The sequence below is a fragment of the Nyctibius grandis genome, chromosome 4 (assembly GCF_013368605.1).
Source record: "Nyctibius grandis isolate bNycGra1 chromosome 4, bNycGra1.pri, whole genome shotgun sequence".
Lineage (NCBI taxonomy): Eukaryota > Metazoa > Chordata > Aves > Nyctibiiformes > Nyctibiidae > Nyctibius > Nyctibius grandis.
The window spans coordinates 21,090,364-21,103,190 of NC_090661.1; the positions used below are offsets into that span (position 1 = coordinate 21,090,364).

The window sequence follows — 12,827 nt, forward strand, 5'->3', positions numbered from 1 at the left end:
TTTTTTAAACTGACTTTTAAATACGCCAAAACAACAAATGGGAGAGAAAAGTAGTATTTCCTTTGGAATAAATACCTAAAACCATTTGGGGATGGGGGGGGGAAGTCTAGATTAAGGGACAATTAGAGTAGCAAGAGGAGGTCCTACTCTGGCCTGTGTATCTGGCAAAGTGGATGCTTCCATACCTAAGTTTTACATCAGTTCCTGCCAGTAGAAGATTGATGGTGTTGAAGTCAATGTTGAGGGGAGGAGGAGCATCATAAGCAGTAGCTAATTTGTGGAAAGCTGCAAAGGACAAAAATGTGGTTTCTGAACTTAGTTCAAAATAGAGAATGAGAAGGGAAGAATGATAGTGGAGACTACCCCTTTTAAAAAAATAAAAAAACTAGGAGACCAGTTCTGATGGTGACAAGTATTTTATTTTAAACAAATACAAAGAGTATCAAGACAAATGAGATGGGTAGATCAGATGGGGAAAACTGGATCTTGATGAGAGATGGCAATGCAAAAGACTGTCTTTACAGGCTCTGCAGATATAAGGAGGCATGGGAGGAAGAGAAGGATTCATTGAAATTTAAAGGATACATTGAAAAGAGAACTGTAAGAATAGGAAGGAAACTCAGCAGAGGAGAGTGGCTTTAAGATGTTCCTGACTTCTTGCATAAATACATTTGTTGCCACAGAGGTATAAGATTGATCTTTGTGTCTATTTCAGAGCTACCTTATAACTATCTCTTGCAGGTATATGGTCAAATTTGTATTTCAGTGCAGGTGTGGCTGAGGTGGGAGAGGGTGGGATAGAGAAGCAGAAAAGCTTTGATTTAGAGGCAAAACACAAGTATTTGCTAACAACTTCTAAGGCTGCCTAGTCACATGGTAATGTCTTTTATAGTGTGAGTGTACACCTTTTCCACTGAACCATGTTTGGTTTTGTCTCCGAGAGGAAGTTCATGAAGTAGATTGGGCTGTAGTGTTAGTATCGCATAACACATACATGGTATTTCACTGTGGAGTTATTAGGGAGTTTTATAAAGATGATGAGTTAATGATTCTACTGATACGTTTCATGGACAGACATTAATGCTAGTTTCTGAGGAAATCTTGAATTTCTTTTATACTTTCTTCCTTTTCATTTTTGCATACTTCTGGCTTCAGAGTGTTGAAATCCTATCGGTATGTAAAGGATTATGACTGTGATTGTTACCACTTCAGGCATCACACATATTCGTTATTTCCTTTCTGATCTTATTTGTAATCACTGCATTTCCTGCCCTTTTGTCCAGTCAAGTTTTAATGGATGTAAACACCAGTGCATTATTAGGTGTTTGTGAAGTCTAGAGCCATGTGCTTGATCTTCATGTTGCAATCATAACTTAAAATCCATTTGCATGTGAAATATGAACCCGTCTTCCAGTTTTTTCTAAGAGAAATAAGTAAACTTAAAAATTAAATAACTTGTTTCCTTTTTTTTTTTTCAAGTGAGGAAGGAAAATTGTCTACCTCGCAGGATGCTTCTTGTAAATATGTAGTAGAAGAAAATGCAGAGGTTGCAGAAGAGGCTCCTTCAGCTCTGCAGTCTACTCACAGCAGTCCAGAACAGAGGTAACTGCATTCAAGGATGTTTTCAGTCCTCTAAATAGCAGTTTGTGGTTTTTTGTAATAGGACTGATCTAAAGAGATTAATGAATTCCTGTTAGTTATCAGCTCTGAGTTTAGCTCAATCTAAACATGTGTTTGCACCTATTTTATAAAATTATTACAAGTTATATTTTCTGTTGATTCAAAGACTCTTGAGTTGTCAAAAATATACTTACCTTGTACTACTTGTCTTGCAGGGTGTTGTAAATATCCCCATTCTGTTTAGCCATATGTTATCAAGTTAGACTAGTGAATTGATACACTTCTGAAAATTATGATTAAAAAAAAAATACTAGGGGAATAAGTTTGACTTTGTCCTGAAAATTTACGTAAGTTAGGTCTACCATTTTTTCATTCTGTGTTCTATAGAGCAGAACAGTTTGGGGAGGAGTCCACTAGTGCAGCTGTATGGAAAGGAAATGGTGCCTTAAGTCATGCTTGTTTGATTGTGAATCGGTCATTATTTGCACCCTTGTCTTCACCAGGTATTAATTTGAAGACTTGTAGATTTTGAGAATGTTTTTCAAAGTACATAAATAATTTGTTTCAAATAAAACTTGCCTGAAATGTGGAGCAGCCTGGATTGCTCAGCATACTTATTGGAAGAAAGAAAAGAAGACATTTTTCTTTGGCAGCTTGGCTACTAGTGCAGTCTTGGAGAATAGTAATTCAAGGTACAGTTCCTAGGGGACCACCACCAAACAGAGAAAGTTGCTCTTGCATAAATTTGTTTCTCTTAAATTGTCAGGTAGTACTGCTTTCTGCCAAAAAAAAAAAAAAAAAAAAAAAAAAAAAAAGGCATTTGACAGTATTTCTCCTGTGTCATTTCCTGTTGAAGTACTTGTTTGGGGTTTTTTTCACCTCTCCAGTTGCAGTGGTATGGAGACATACACCATCAACTTTAAGTCTAGCATGACTTCACTAAAATCAAATGCATGTAGGATGACATTAATCACCAAATGTTAGAAATGCTTAACGCTGATGTTTCATATCTGAGCTAGTTTCTAGATGTTAGAGCAGGATTCATCTTTATCTCAAAAGCCTAAAACAATGAACAGCTTAACGTAGGTGAGAAGATTTCCACCCTTGAAGGCAGTATTCAGTGAAGATCTTGCTCTGGAACTTAGGTATTCATAAGTACTTTGAAATTGTTATCTAGGCAAGAGTTTACTGGGTTCCTAAGAGAACTAATGGCTTGTTGAACATCAGGTACAATCCCACAGGCTTGATTCTTGGTGTTAAGACAAAGGGTGGCATGCTGCCATTTCCTGTTTTAGATGTAATTCAAGAGTGCCCAGAGGAGCTGTGCTGTCTCAAAGAAAACCCTTGTAAAAGGAAAACCTAAATGTGTATTTGCTAAACCCTGAGTAATCCATAGGGTCTGCTCCCCTTCCTGCAGGGCAGGGCTTGGGGGATCAGAGCTGTGCATGCTGCCCTCTTGTTCGGAAGCTGAGGATGTTCTGAAGGGAGAGAGGATTTTGCTTAATTAAAAAAGCAATTCCAGGAGTCACTTTGTCCTTGCAGTATAAACAAGGGTATGATTCTGAAAATCAGAATTCAGTGTTTGTGTATATACATATATATATGTATACGTATATATACGCACATATGTTTTCTGAATCTGTATTTAACTAGTTTTAATAGTTTAAAAGTGGTTGTGTTTCTTGACATTAATAGATTTTAAACTGTTATTAGAGAAACGTGGTATCTCTCACACAAATCCTCTAAAAGAAGTAATCATTTTTAAGACTTTGTGGATGCTAATTATATATCTAGCTTTCTAGTGAAGACAATTGAAATGCTTTTGTAAGCAAAGATTTAGAGTGTAGCTCTACATACAACACAGAACTTTACTGCATGTTCTGATTATACTGTATGCAGACTAAGAAAGGGGCAGCATGTTTGACAAATTTAGATGCTGGTTTTTAAACTTGTTTAAGAGCTAGTATGTCTTACCTGTATGGTACTGGGTGTTACACTAAAACACTGCTACCTTTTCCTGTAAGACAGAACTTTCTACTCTGCATAAATTCCATAAATTTAATCAAGAAGTAGATTCTAATCAGAAAAAAATCAACACTGTATACTTAGTTAAAGTGGGAAACCCAGAAACTGTCTTTCACAGCCTCTTCTTTATCTGGAGGTACTGTTCTTATCAAGACTGATAAGCATTAAATTGTAGGGAAGAAGTCTGGGTATTAGGTGATTGCCTTTTGAGTAAAGATGCCTGTCTAAACCAACAGAGGGCTCTCAGAGCCAGCAGTTTGTAGGATTGCTTTTGAGTTGCAGGAAATCTCGAGGAACTCCTTTCATTGAATCCAGCTGGCTTCAGCAAAGCTCGGTGCTTTCTCTAAAGGTGTCTGTCACAGCAGATCCTCATATAAGCGCAGTATAAATACCATGATAAACATAATCGTGCTTTTGGGGCTCCATGCATGTATGACTAGTAGGAGGAGTCCCCTAGGTAGGTCTTTGGCTGGTGGCCAGCAGTAGTAATATCTGCTAGGAGCCGCCTTCTGTCATGGACTTTGTTCCAGTTAATAAGTGACTTACTGCTGTGTGGACTGTCAGACTTCTGTCCATGCAGCACTTGTTTCTTACCTTCCAAGTTTCTCAAAAAAGTGTTTACTTTTGTCTAGCACTGTCTGTCTTTTGTCTAATGTGTACGTATTTTTTTTAAAAAGTGTTTTTAGAGCTTAGCAGCCAAAGACTTAGCTAGGGGACTCCTGCTGGTCATGTGCATGTAGAGCACGGACCCAAGAGTGGCTTCTCTGTGATGTACACCATCAGAGAACAGGAGTTACAGGTAACTTTTCTCATGTGTAGTTCCAAATGGCATTTATATTCTTTAAGGGAATCTTCAGATGTTTCAGTAGACTTGCACTGAATGGCAGTTGAGATTTTTTTGCCTTTGTTTCTTGCAATTCTTAATGTTCTTATGCACTACTTTAATCTCTTTATTTGTGTTAGTCCATAGCAATTGAGCCCACGTTTACACTAAACTTCTTTTCTAGAAATGTATATACTATTATTATTTTTACTTTTGCAGGTTTGCTCCTTATTTTCCTCCATACTTCTGAACTTTTCATGCTAATGGGCTGACATTTAAAGTATTTGTGAAATGGCAGTTTGTAGATTAGGTTAGTAGCTAAAGCAGTTTTTTTAAGACACCACTGTGTTTCCTGTTGTGTCTTAGCTGCTTACTTTCAAATGCAACCTTAAACACTCCTGGTATAACACTTCGCCTCACAGAATAAGATTTGGAGAGGTATCAGAAATGTGCTTTTTATTAGTGATTCTCTTGGGCAGATGCTGCATCTCTAGAGATCACTTAGTAGCTCAGTTAATAAAGATCAAGCACTGTTCAATGGTGTGCTCAGTTAATTAAAGTGCTATGCTTAATTAGGCAATAAGAACTCCAGAAATGCTGGACTCCAGAAAATGGATGAGCGTGTTACTAGCTTGTTTCTTCAACTCAGGGGTCATGCTACACATGATCTGGGGTGGTTGTTTTTTGGGGTTTTTTTTGCACCTGCCCAAATTTGTTTTGGACCCTTCTTGTTTCTTGTATACTTACATCTTTTTTTGGCCTCTTAGGACTGATCAACACACCCATTTAGGAGAGGCATCTGTTAATGGCCCTGTATGATATGTGATGTCTACTACCTTGGCTGAAGAAAATGAACTGATATCCAGGTGTTTGAGTGTTTCTTGAAGATTTCATCTAGACCCTGTTGAAGCCAGTCACTGCTGCACTAATTTCACAAGGGATCAGGACCAGCAACATTTATATTCTAGATTTTAAGACATTGTACAGAAATTCATACGTGTAAAAATATTGCACATTGAGAAATACCAATAATTTTTGCGTATGTTTATATTGTATTGTTCTAAATAATGGGTGGCCTGTGAAATAAGATCCTGCTACTCATGTAATGATGACAGTAGTGTTACTATAGTTAAAATGGCTGTAAGAATAGTTTTATAAAAAAAGTGAATACACAAATCTAATGTATTTGAGACATAACTATTTGACAATTAGTGTGACCAAAGTATTTAGGAGTTTTCATACATTTTTCACCTTGTAAAAAGAAAAGAAAAAAATGAATTCATGTTTCTTCTGAAACTGAAATGCCCTATAAATGTTATTTTGGTTGTTTTAGCTTACAAAAGTGATTTAAATAAGAATTTTTTGGTGTTCAACATTTTACAACAGGTTTTTTAATTGGTAATTGTTTCCTGTATTGTTTAAAACAGATCAAAAATGTAAGTCTATTGGTAGAGATTTTAAGTATTTATTGCTACGACTTAGTTGACAAATTGATGTTACTGTAAAGCCGTATGTTCTGTTAAGTCTTGTTTGCTTGAAACAATACCTTACAGGTGAAACACTAGAATATTTGAAGTGCACATGCTTGTTGTGTTTAAGTGATTCACCTGCCTTTTAACCCATTCACCAAGATTTAGTTTAATACCAAGCATTATACAATGGAACATTTCAGAACAATCTGCGTATTTAAAACGCTATAATCCTTTTAGACAAGTCAAGTAAATGAAATGCCCGTGCTGCTAATGTAATTACAGTACACGCATTTTAAAAGTATATAGTGTTTTTAATACAAATTTTGGCAGCAGAGCATGTTAATTGTTACTTTCACTGTACTGATCTATGTGAGGCTTTCATTTGTATGTTCTAAACCAGTTTTTTCACAGCTGGTTTGTGTATATATATAGTGATTATGGAAACTAATTCTGTGTAATTTATAATTTTCTATGTCAGTGTAAAATTCCAACAGCCTTCTCAAACAAACAAAAGCAATATACTCTATATTGCCACATTGTCTGGTGAAAGGGTTAAAGTACTTCACCTCCTGCACTTTTAGATGCAAATCCATTTTTGTTTCTGTAATAGTTATATTCATTTATTTTTTACATCATTTGTTTTCCTGATCAGTATTTAAAGCCAAAAGGATACTCTAAACAATGGCCAATGATTTATTTTAGAAGGCGTCCCAAGCAACGTGCCTAAACATTACATTGCATACAGAAATAAAAAAAAACCCACCACACATATATAATGGCATTGCCCTTATTGCTTCTTCTCTTGCATTTTCTGCAGCAAATTTCAGTGGCACTCATCGTTGCAAATTGTTACAAACCGATCAGTTGTGTGAAAGTGGAGGGAAAAACACAATATCATAGGTTGAATTGGCAACTATGGTTGCTGGTTTATTTGTACTTTATAAATGATGGAATCCAGCCAGTTCCTAAGTTGTTTCTTCTTCAGTTCAGAATTACTTCCAGATCAGCTTGACCAAAAATGTTTTGTATATTAGCTTTAAGGTTGGCAGCTGTCCTTTTATCACTTTCTTATCTGTTATTGAACAAGCAGTTTTGGAAACAAAACCACTCATTTCAACATGTGAATTGCAATCCAAGTAGAAATTCCAAATACAGGAGAGCATTGCAGTGGCTTACGTAAGTTTGATGCTTATGAGGAATAAAACTTTTGTCCTTTCCAGTGGAGCTATTTGTCCCTTGCTAAGAAGTTGAATTAACTATCTATGTAGCCATAAAAAGTGACGGAGATACTGTCAGCAAATTAGTTGAAACTGTATTTCAACCCTGTTGCCTGCAGTTCAGCAAAGTCTTCTAGAATGTTGTCCTTCCTTCTGTTAATGAACTGTCATACCAGTCCAATATCCAGTTCATATTGAGCTCACAATTGAAAAGGGTGAGTATTTTGCCCCCCTTCCCTCCATTCCTGATAGGTAATATCAGTTGAGTGGAAGTGTGAGAAGTGGTGGCGAGTGGAATTCAACCTTCAGTGTAGTTTGCCTTCTAATTAAAGGGTGCAGTAGAGGTAAACTAGGTTGGCTTACCTAATGCTGATTCCAGTGGTCTTGAGGGTTCTTCCTTACTATTGCATTTATTGTTAGTTTTAACAGCTTATGTGGGAGGTGAGTTAAGTCTGGGATTTAACCTAGATCTGGTGTAGTGTAAGCTTGTTCTGAGGAGGTGTAGGGTGTTTTACCCATTAACTGTATTACTTGTACAAGGAATCCTGAACTTGAAGGGAAAACTTTGGAGGTGTGTTTTTGGGGGGATGTATGGTTGTGTGCATATGCACACACCCACACACCTTTTGCCATTTTTTAGCAACACTTTATGCTGCTTACATAGGCTTATGAAGGTTTGAACGTACTTGAAGAGTTCTTCTGAATGGCTGTGTTACTCAACCTGTTTAATCAAATTTGACTTGCTGTGGAATTTGAGTCATCTTTATTAAAAGATATTTAATGCATTTGTGAGATGGACTAAATTCTAATACCTTTGTACAGGTTTGACTTCCTACAGTGTATTTAGCAGCAGTTAGGATGAAATAAGCTTGCTTTGAATGGCTCGTACTGAATATATGAATTGCCACATTTCACAATGCTTTTTGAAATGGCTGGAGGCTCAGTCACTTGAAACTGAGGAATAGTGTTGTCAGTTGATATCAAAGGGCAATGGATTTTACCCTCAGGACTTCTTTGGTAAAGGATTTTATTCAAGCAAGAGTGTGTTGCAAAAGTGGCTAGACCAGCAATATATGCAATAGCTCATTGCCTCATCAGACCTGTGTCTCTGTTACCTCACAGAGCGGATGAATCGTGCCTTCTTGACCAATTAAACCATTATTTTTAAGTGTAAGCCTTGTGCTAGATTTTATAGCAAGATGTAAGTAAAAATGTAAACTGTTATCTTTACTAACATTATTATTATTAATTAAGCAAGTATTCCTTCTGTTCAGTGAGTTGACAGGTAGTCACTGAGAAGACAACAGGATAGTTAAAACAATCTCATTATATGATTTTAAATGGAACCCAGTGTGACCGTGCTCTTGAGTGAAGCCTGCCTTCTTGCTCCTGTTAAGCCATGTATCTACCTCTTGAAAACAGTGAGTTCTGTATTGTCATCTGCATACTCCTGTGGAAACTTACTGTGACATTCATTCTTTATGTGAAATACACTGAGGGGTTATGAAAGACTTATGGGGAAGATGAATCAGGTTGTTACTATCGTTTCTTATAAACTTATCTTCCTGTTTAAATTAGCTTTAATTTCATTGGAGATTGTTTTGTTTTCTGACATACATCTTATACAGTTATATCCGGAAGTATTTATTGTATATAACTGAAGGTTCTATTAATATACATAAACAGTCACTTCTGGCTGTCTCAGAATAAATAGTGCTTCCTCCAGTGTAGTATAAGTGCTTCAAGTTTCATTATAAAAATGTCTGTATTGTTTCCCAAACCAGGATGGAAAATGGAAGTTAATGCAGCAGCAACAAGCCTTTTTTGTTGTGTTTTTAACTTCTTTTACTTTCTGCATCTTACTTCCTAACAGGTAAGGATTTGGCATCCTTTCGTTCCATTATTGTTTGAATATGTAAGGATACAGCATGGAGGAAGACTAAGGCAATAAATTAAAATAAAAAATACTCAACATAAAAATAGAGGTGTTTTCCTGCCTGCTTTAGCTAGGACAGTTCATGAAATCTTTTGGACTTGCCCAGACCAGGCTTGGCTTTCTGATTCAAATTGTTCCAAGCCTGTGATTTGCCTTCTAAGCACAAGTCTTGGTTAATGACTTGTGTGTAATTACACTTCTTGTAATGGCATCACAGGGAAGTCAGTGTGCACTTCTTATTCTTCTGCCACAAGCTGAAGCAGTAACAAGAATTGAACTTTACATTGTGTTTTGCTAGTAGTATCTTTCAGAATTTCTCTCTTAGAGATTAGTCTGGGCTTAGTGTTTGATGCATCTTTTTCCATTGGAGAGGGAAACTTTCTGCGTTTCTACCTTTTCTAAATGGGTAAGTACCTTGCAAAATGAGGTAGGATTCCCTTTAGTTCATCTTTCTGGCTGTAGCTTAAGTACTGTAATTCTGATTCTAGGACCTTCTTCAGAAGGAGTGTTCTCCCTTCTCATTCTGGATCTCTTCTGAGTGCTGTGGGTGCTTTCCTGTGATCTATGTTCTCGGCATGGATTCTGAAGACTGTAATTTAGATCATGATTGTCTGTTGGCATACAGTCATTCAGAGTAAGAGAACCAAATCTTGCCTGTCTGTGGTCGAGTAGATTTTGTCATTCATGTCTCATGAGATTCAGCTTAGCCATTTGCACAGGTAAAGTTTATCTGGTTGTCTCACTGCTTTAGTCTGTGGATGATAATTGGGTAGACTGGTGATTGGTTTTCAAGGGCATAATAGAGATCATTTTTTTTCAGATGTAACCTGAACCTGTTAGAGATCTGTTGGGAATGCTTTTGAACTCCACTATGTGCTACTCTTCCTGCCTGTCTTAACTGAGGGAGTTCTTCTCATCCCCTCTTATCTACACCAATTATCTGTCAAAGGCTGTCACAATTTCATCTTGGGTAATAGATTAACCTAGTTGTTTTGCCAGGGCACTGAAGTCTGACTGCATACACTGAAAACAAAACCTGCTTTTCCTTACACCAAACAGAATTAAGTGTTTGGAAAATCCCTAGTTACTATTTTTTTCAAATGAAAGATACAAAGTGGTGTCTTGTACTGTTTTTTGTATTGGACAATGGTGTAAGATTGCTGAGATAAGCCTGCTGACTCTGCTAAAACTCCAGTGACCTTGTTTCTGTTTTTGGGAGTTCTCCAGAGCACCTTTCCTGCTATATCCTTGTAGAAATAATTGTTAATGCTGTATTTGTTAAAAAGTGTTGTTCTTCTGTAGTCACTGCTAAACCGTCGTTCTGAAGTGTGCTTTTAAATGAGAAGGGTTCCACTTTGCAGAGAGCCATAGTGGACTCTGCATATTGATCAGCCAGCATTCAAATGAGAAGATTTTTGTTTTGTTTTGTTTCTTTTTCATGCTGGTACTGTGCATGTCTGGTTTGAAGTACTCTGAAGATAAGTCTCTGAACTCGGAAGTGGTGGATGATTTCCTGATAACTAAATTGTTTCAAGTGTGTTATTTACTTGATGCATACATAATTCATATTGATTGCTATGTCCAAGCACTTAAAGACAATTTTTAACTAAGCTGTATAAATAAATACATATAGAGAGGTACACACATCAATGGGTAGGATGTATTCTCTTCTTAACACAGCCAGCTGCAGTGTGCATGGTGCATTTCATAAAGGTACTGAACTGTAGAATACTGGGAAGAAGAAAGAGGTATTTGTGTATATGGTACAGTCCATTCTGAAGCACTTCAGTAAATATAAAATAGCTCCTGTCTCTGCACGTGTAGACACTATCAGTGGTCTCCAGCCAGCCTGAGTATAGTTTGATGGGAGGAGGAATGAATACCTCTGGTTTCTGAGGCCAACTTCAACTTCTGTCAAAGATTTCTCTTTGCTGCATTAAATTCTTCTCAATACAATGGTGAGATCTATCTGCTTCAGCAACTGTCACCAGTACTATCCTCAAGAACACACTTTCAAGTTGACTGCAGCTTTGAATTTGCTGTTGCACAGATGTAAACCATCATAGCACCCTGTGTGAGAAAGGTAGGGTCTCTGGTGCGGTGCAACAAGCCTCCAGCTGCTCTAAGGAATGGTCTAATGCATCCCGAAACCAGTCTAAAGCAAGTGGTTACCTGGGTGGTTACCTGCTCTTCATTAGGAGCTTCCTGGTCCCTGCTGGAGGAACAAATTGCCCTTGACTTTGCATTAAGTCCAGAGAACAGTGGCTACAGATAGTGCATGCAGGACCTCCTGCCCCCAGCCATCCCAGTGTCTGAGGTGAGCAGGCTGCACAGAAATGTCTTTGCAGATGACTCGGCTCTGAAGGAAGCTTTCTTCATATGGTAAGGCATACCTAGTGGGAGTCTCCAATTATGATACATAACAGAGTATCTTAGAAAAAGGCTTTCATTGTAAAACTAGGTGCAGGTTAATGGATATGCTAAGCTTGAATTTGCATGTGAGGATGCTTGGCATTCTTTTCTCCAACATCCTTTTCTGTCATGAGAAATTATGGACTAAGTTCTAAATGACTAACCTGTTCCTTCAATGAGAAGGGTAGTTGCTACTTCCAAATGCATTCTTGTGCCAAGTGTCTGGAGAGGAATGAGGAAAGCAGTGCTGGGGTAGTGTGACAGATTCATACAGAAACTAGATCACACAGTTACACTGTCATCACGTTCACAAACGTGAAAAGTCTGTCACCAGAAGGTTATAGGTAGGCAAGAGTCAAATAGGAAGATCAACTCTATTGCACACATCCAAGATACTGGCTTGAAAGAAATAAAGCAGATAAATGACGAAGTTAAGCTCTGAGGGCAGGGGAAGGGGATTCGTAGTTCCTAATTTCAAGCAAGCTCTTGTTTCTCTTTGCAGCACTTAAGTGAGACAGAAAAAGGAGGTTAAATCTTTCTAGCTGGCTAACTGGCTGCAAAATAATGGACTGCTGTAAACAAGAACCTCTGAATGGCCTTGTGCTCCTGGGAGAATTTTTTCAAATAGTTCATGGCCATGATGACTGTATCAAGTTAATCATGAGGGGAAAAGGTGAAGTGAGTTGCACTAGAAGAAAGAAGCAAGATGCACAGTAACTGAATTTTCTGAATAAGTTGTTAATAAGTCAGAATTTATACTGGTGGTGTAGGCTGAGTATCATGTACTGAAATCTGACCCTTTGGAATGTGAAGATTCAGAAACCGAAACAATTGCTGCTGCTAGACAAAAATTACAAGGTTATTAGTTTTCTATTGATATCAATTGTGTATGACTTACTACTCTGTCTAGACTTGCTCTGAGGACTGCAGATTTAGTCTTCGCTTACATGTAACAACAGATATGGACTCTGATGGTATGGCATGTTTGAATTTTTAAGATTATTTTTGAGGCTGCTGTACCACCCAACCATATATATCATCAAGGTATTCCACAGGCTCTTATCTGACTGTAGGACTTAATATGGCCTCTGGGCTTCTGATTTGCTCCAGCTTTGATCCAAACTAGTATGTCTCAGCTTGAATAATGCTACCTTTGACAATCTTCACTGTATGTTCTCATAACAAAAAAGCTGCCATACCAGCTTCTATAGTGGCTGTGGATGGAAGTGATGAAATACTGCAGTAACTATACTGCATATATAGTACTTGAACTTTGAAACAAACTGTCTTACTCTAAGTAGTGAAGAAGACAGCAGAATCTA

General features: G+C 37.5%; 1 protein-coding gene across 4 annotated transcripts in view; it reads left to right on the forward strand.

Moving 5' to 3' along the window:
* PPP6R3 (protein phosphatase 6 regulatory subunit 3) overlaps positions 1–8,887 on the forward strand; it is a 68,190-nt gene extending 59,303 nt beyond the window's left edge. For all 4 annotated transcript variants that reach the window (XM_068400115.1, XM_068400117.1, XM_068400116.1 and 1 more), the window contains 2 exons: positions 1,480–1,602; positions 5,236–8,887. In XM_068400115.1, coding sequence (XP_068256216.1) covers positions 1,480–1,602; positions 5,236–5,287 — 175 coding nt within the window. In that variant the 3' untranslated portion in view covers positions 5,288–8,887. The remainder of the gene's footprint in view (positions 1–1,479; positions 1,603–5,235) is intronic.
* The last annotated feature ends 3,940 nt before the right edge of the window (positions 8,888–12,827 follow it).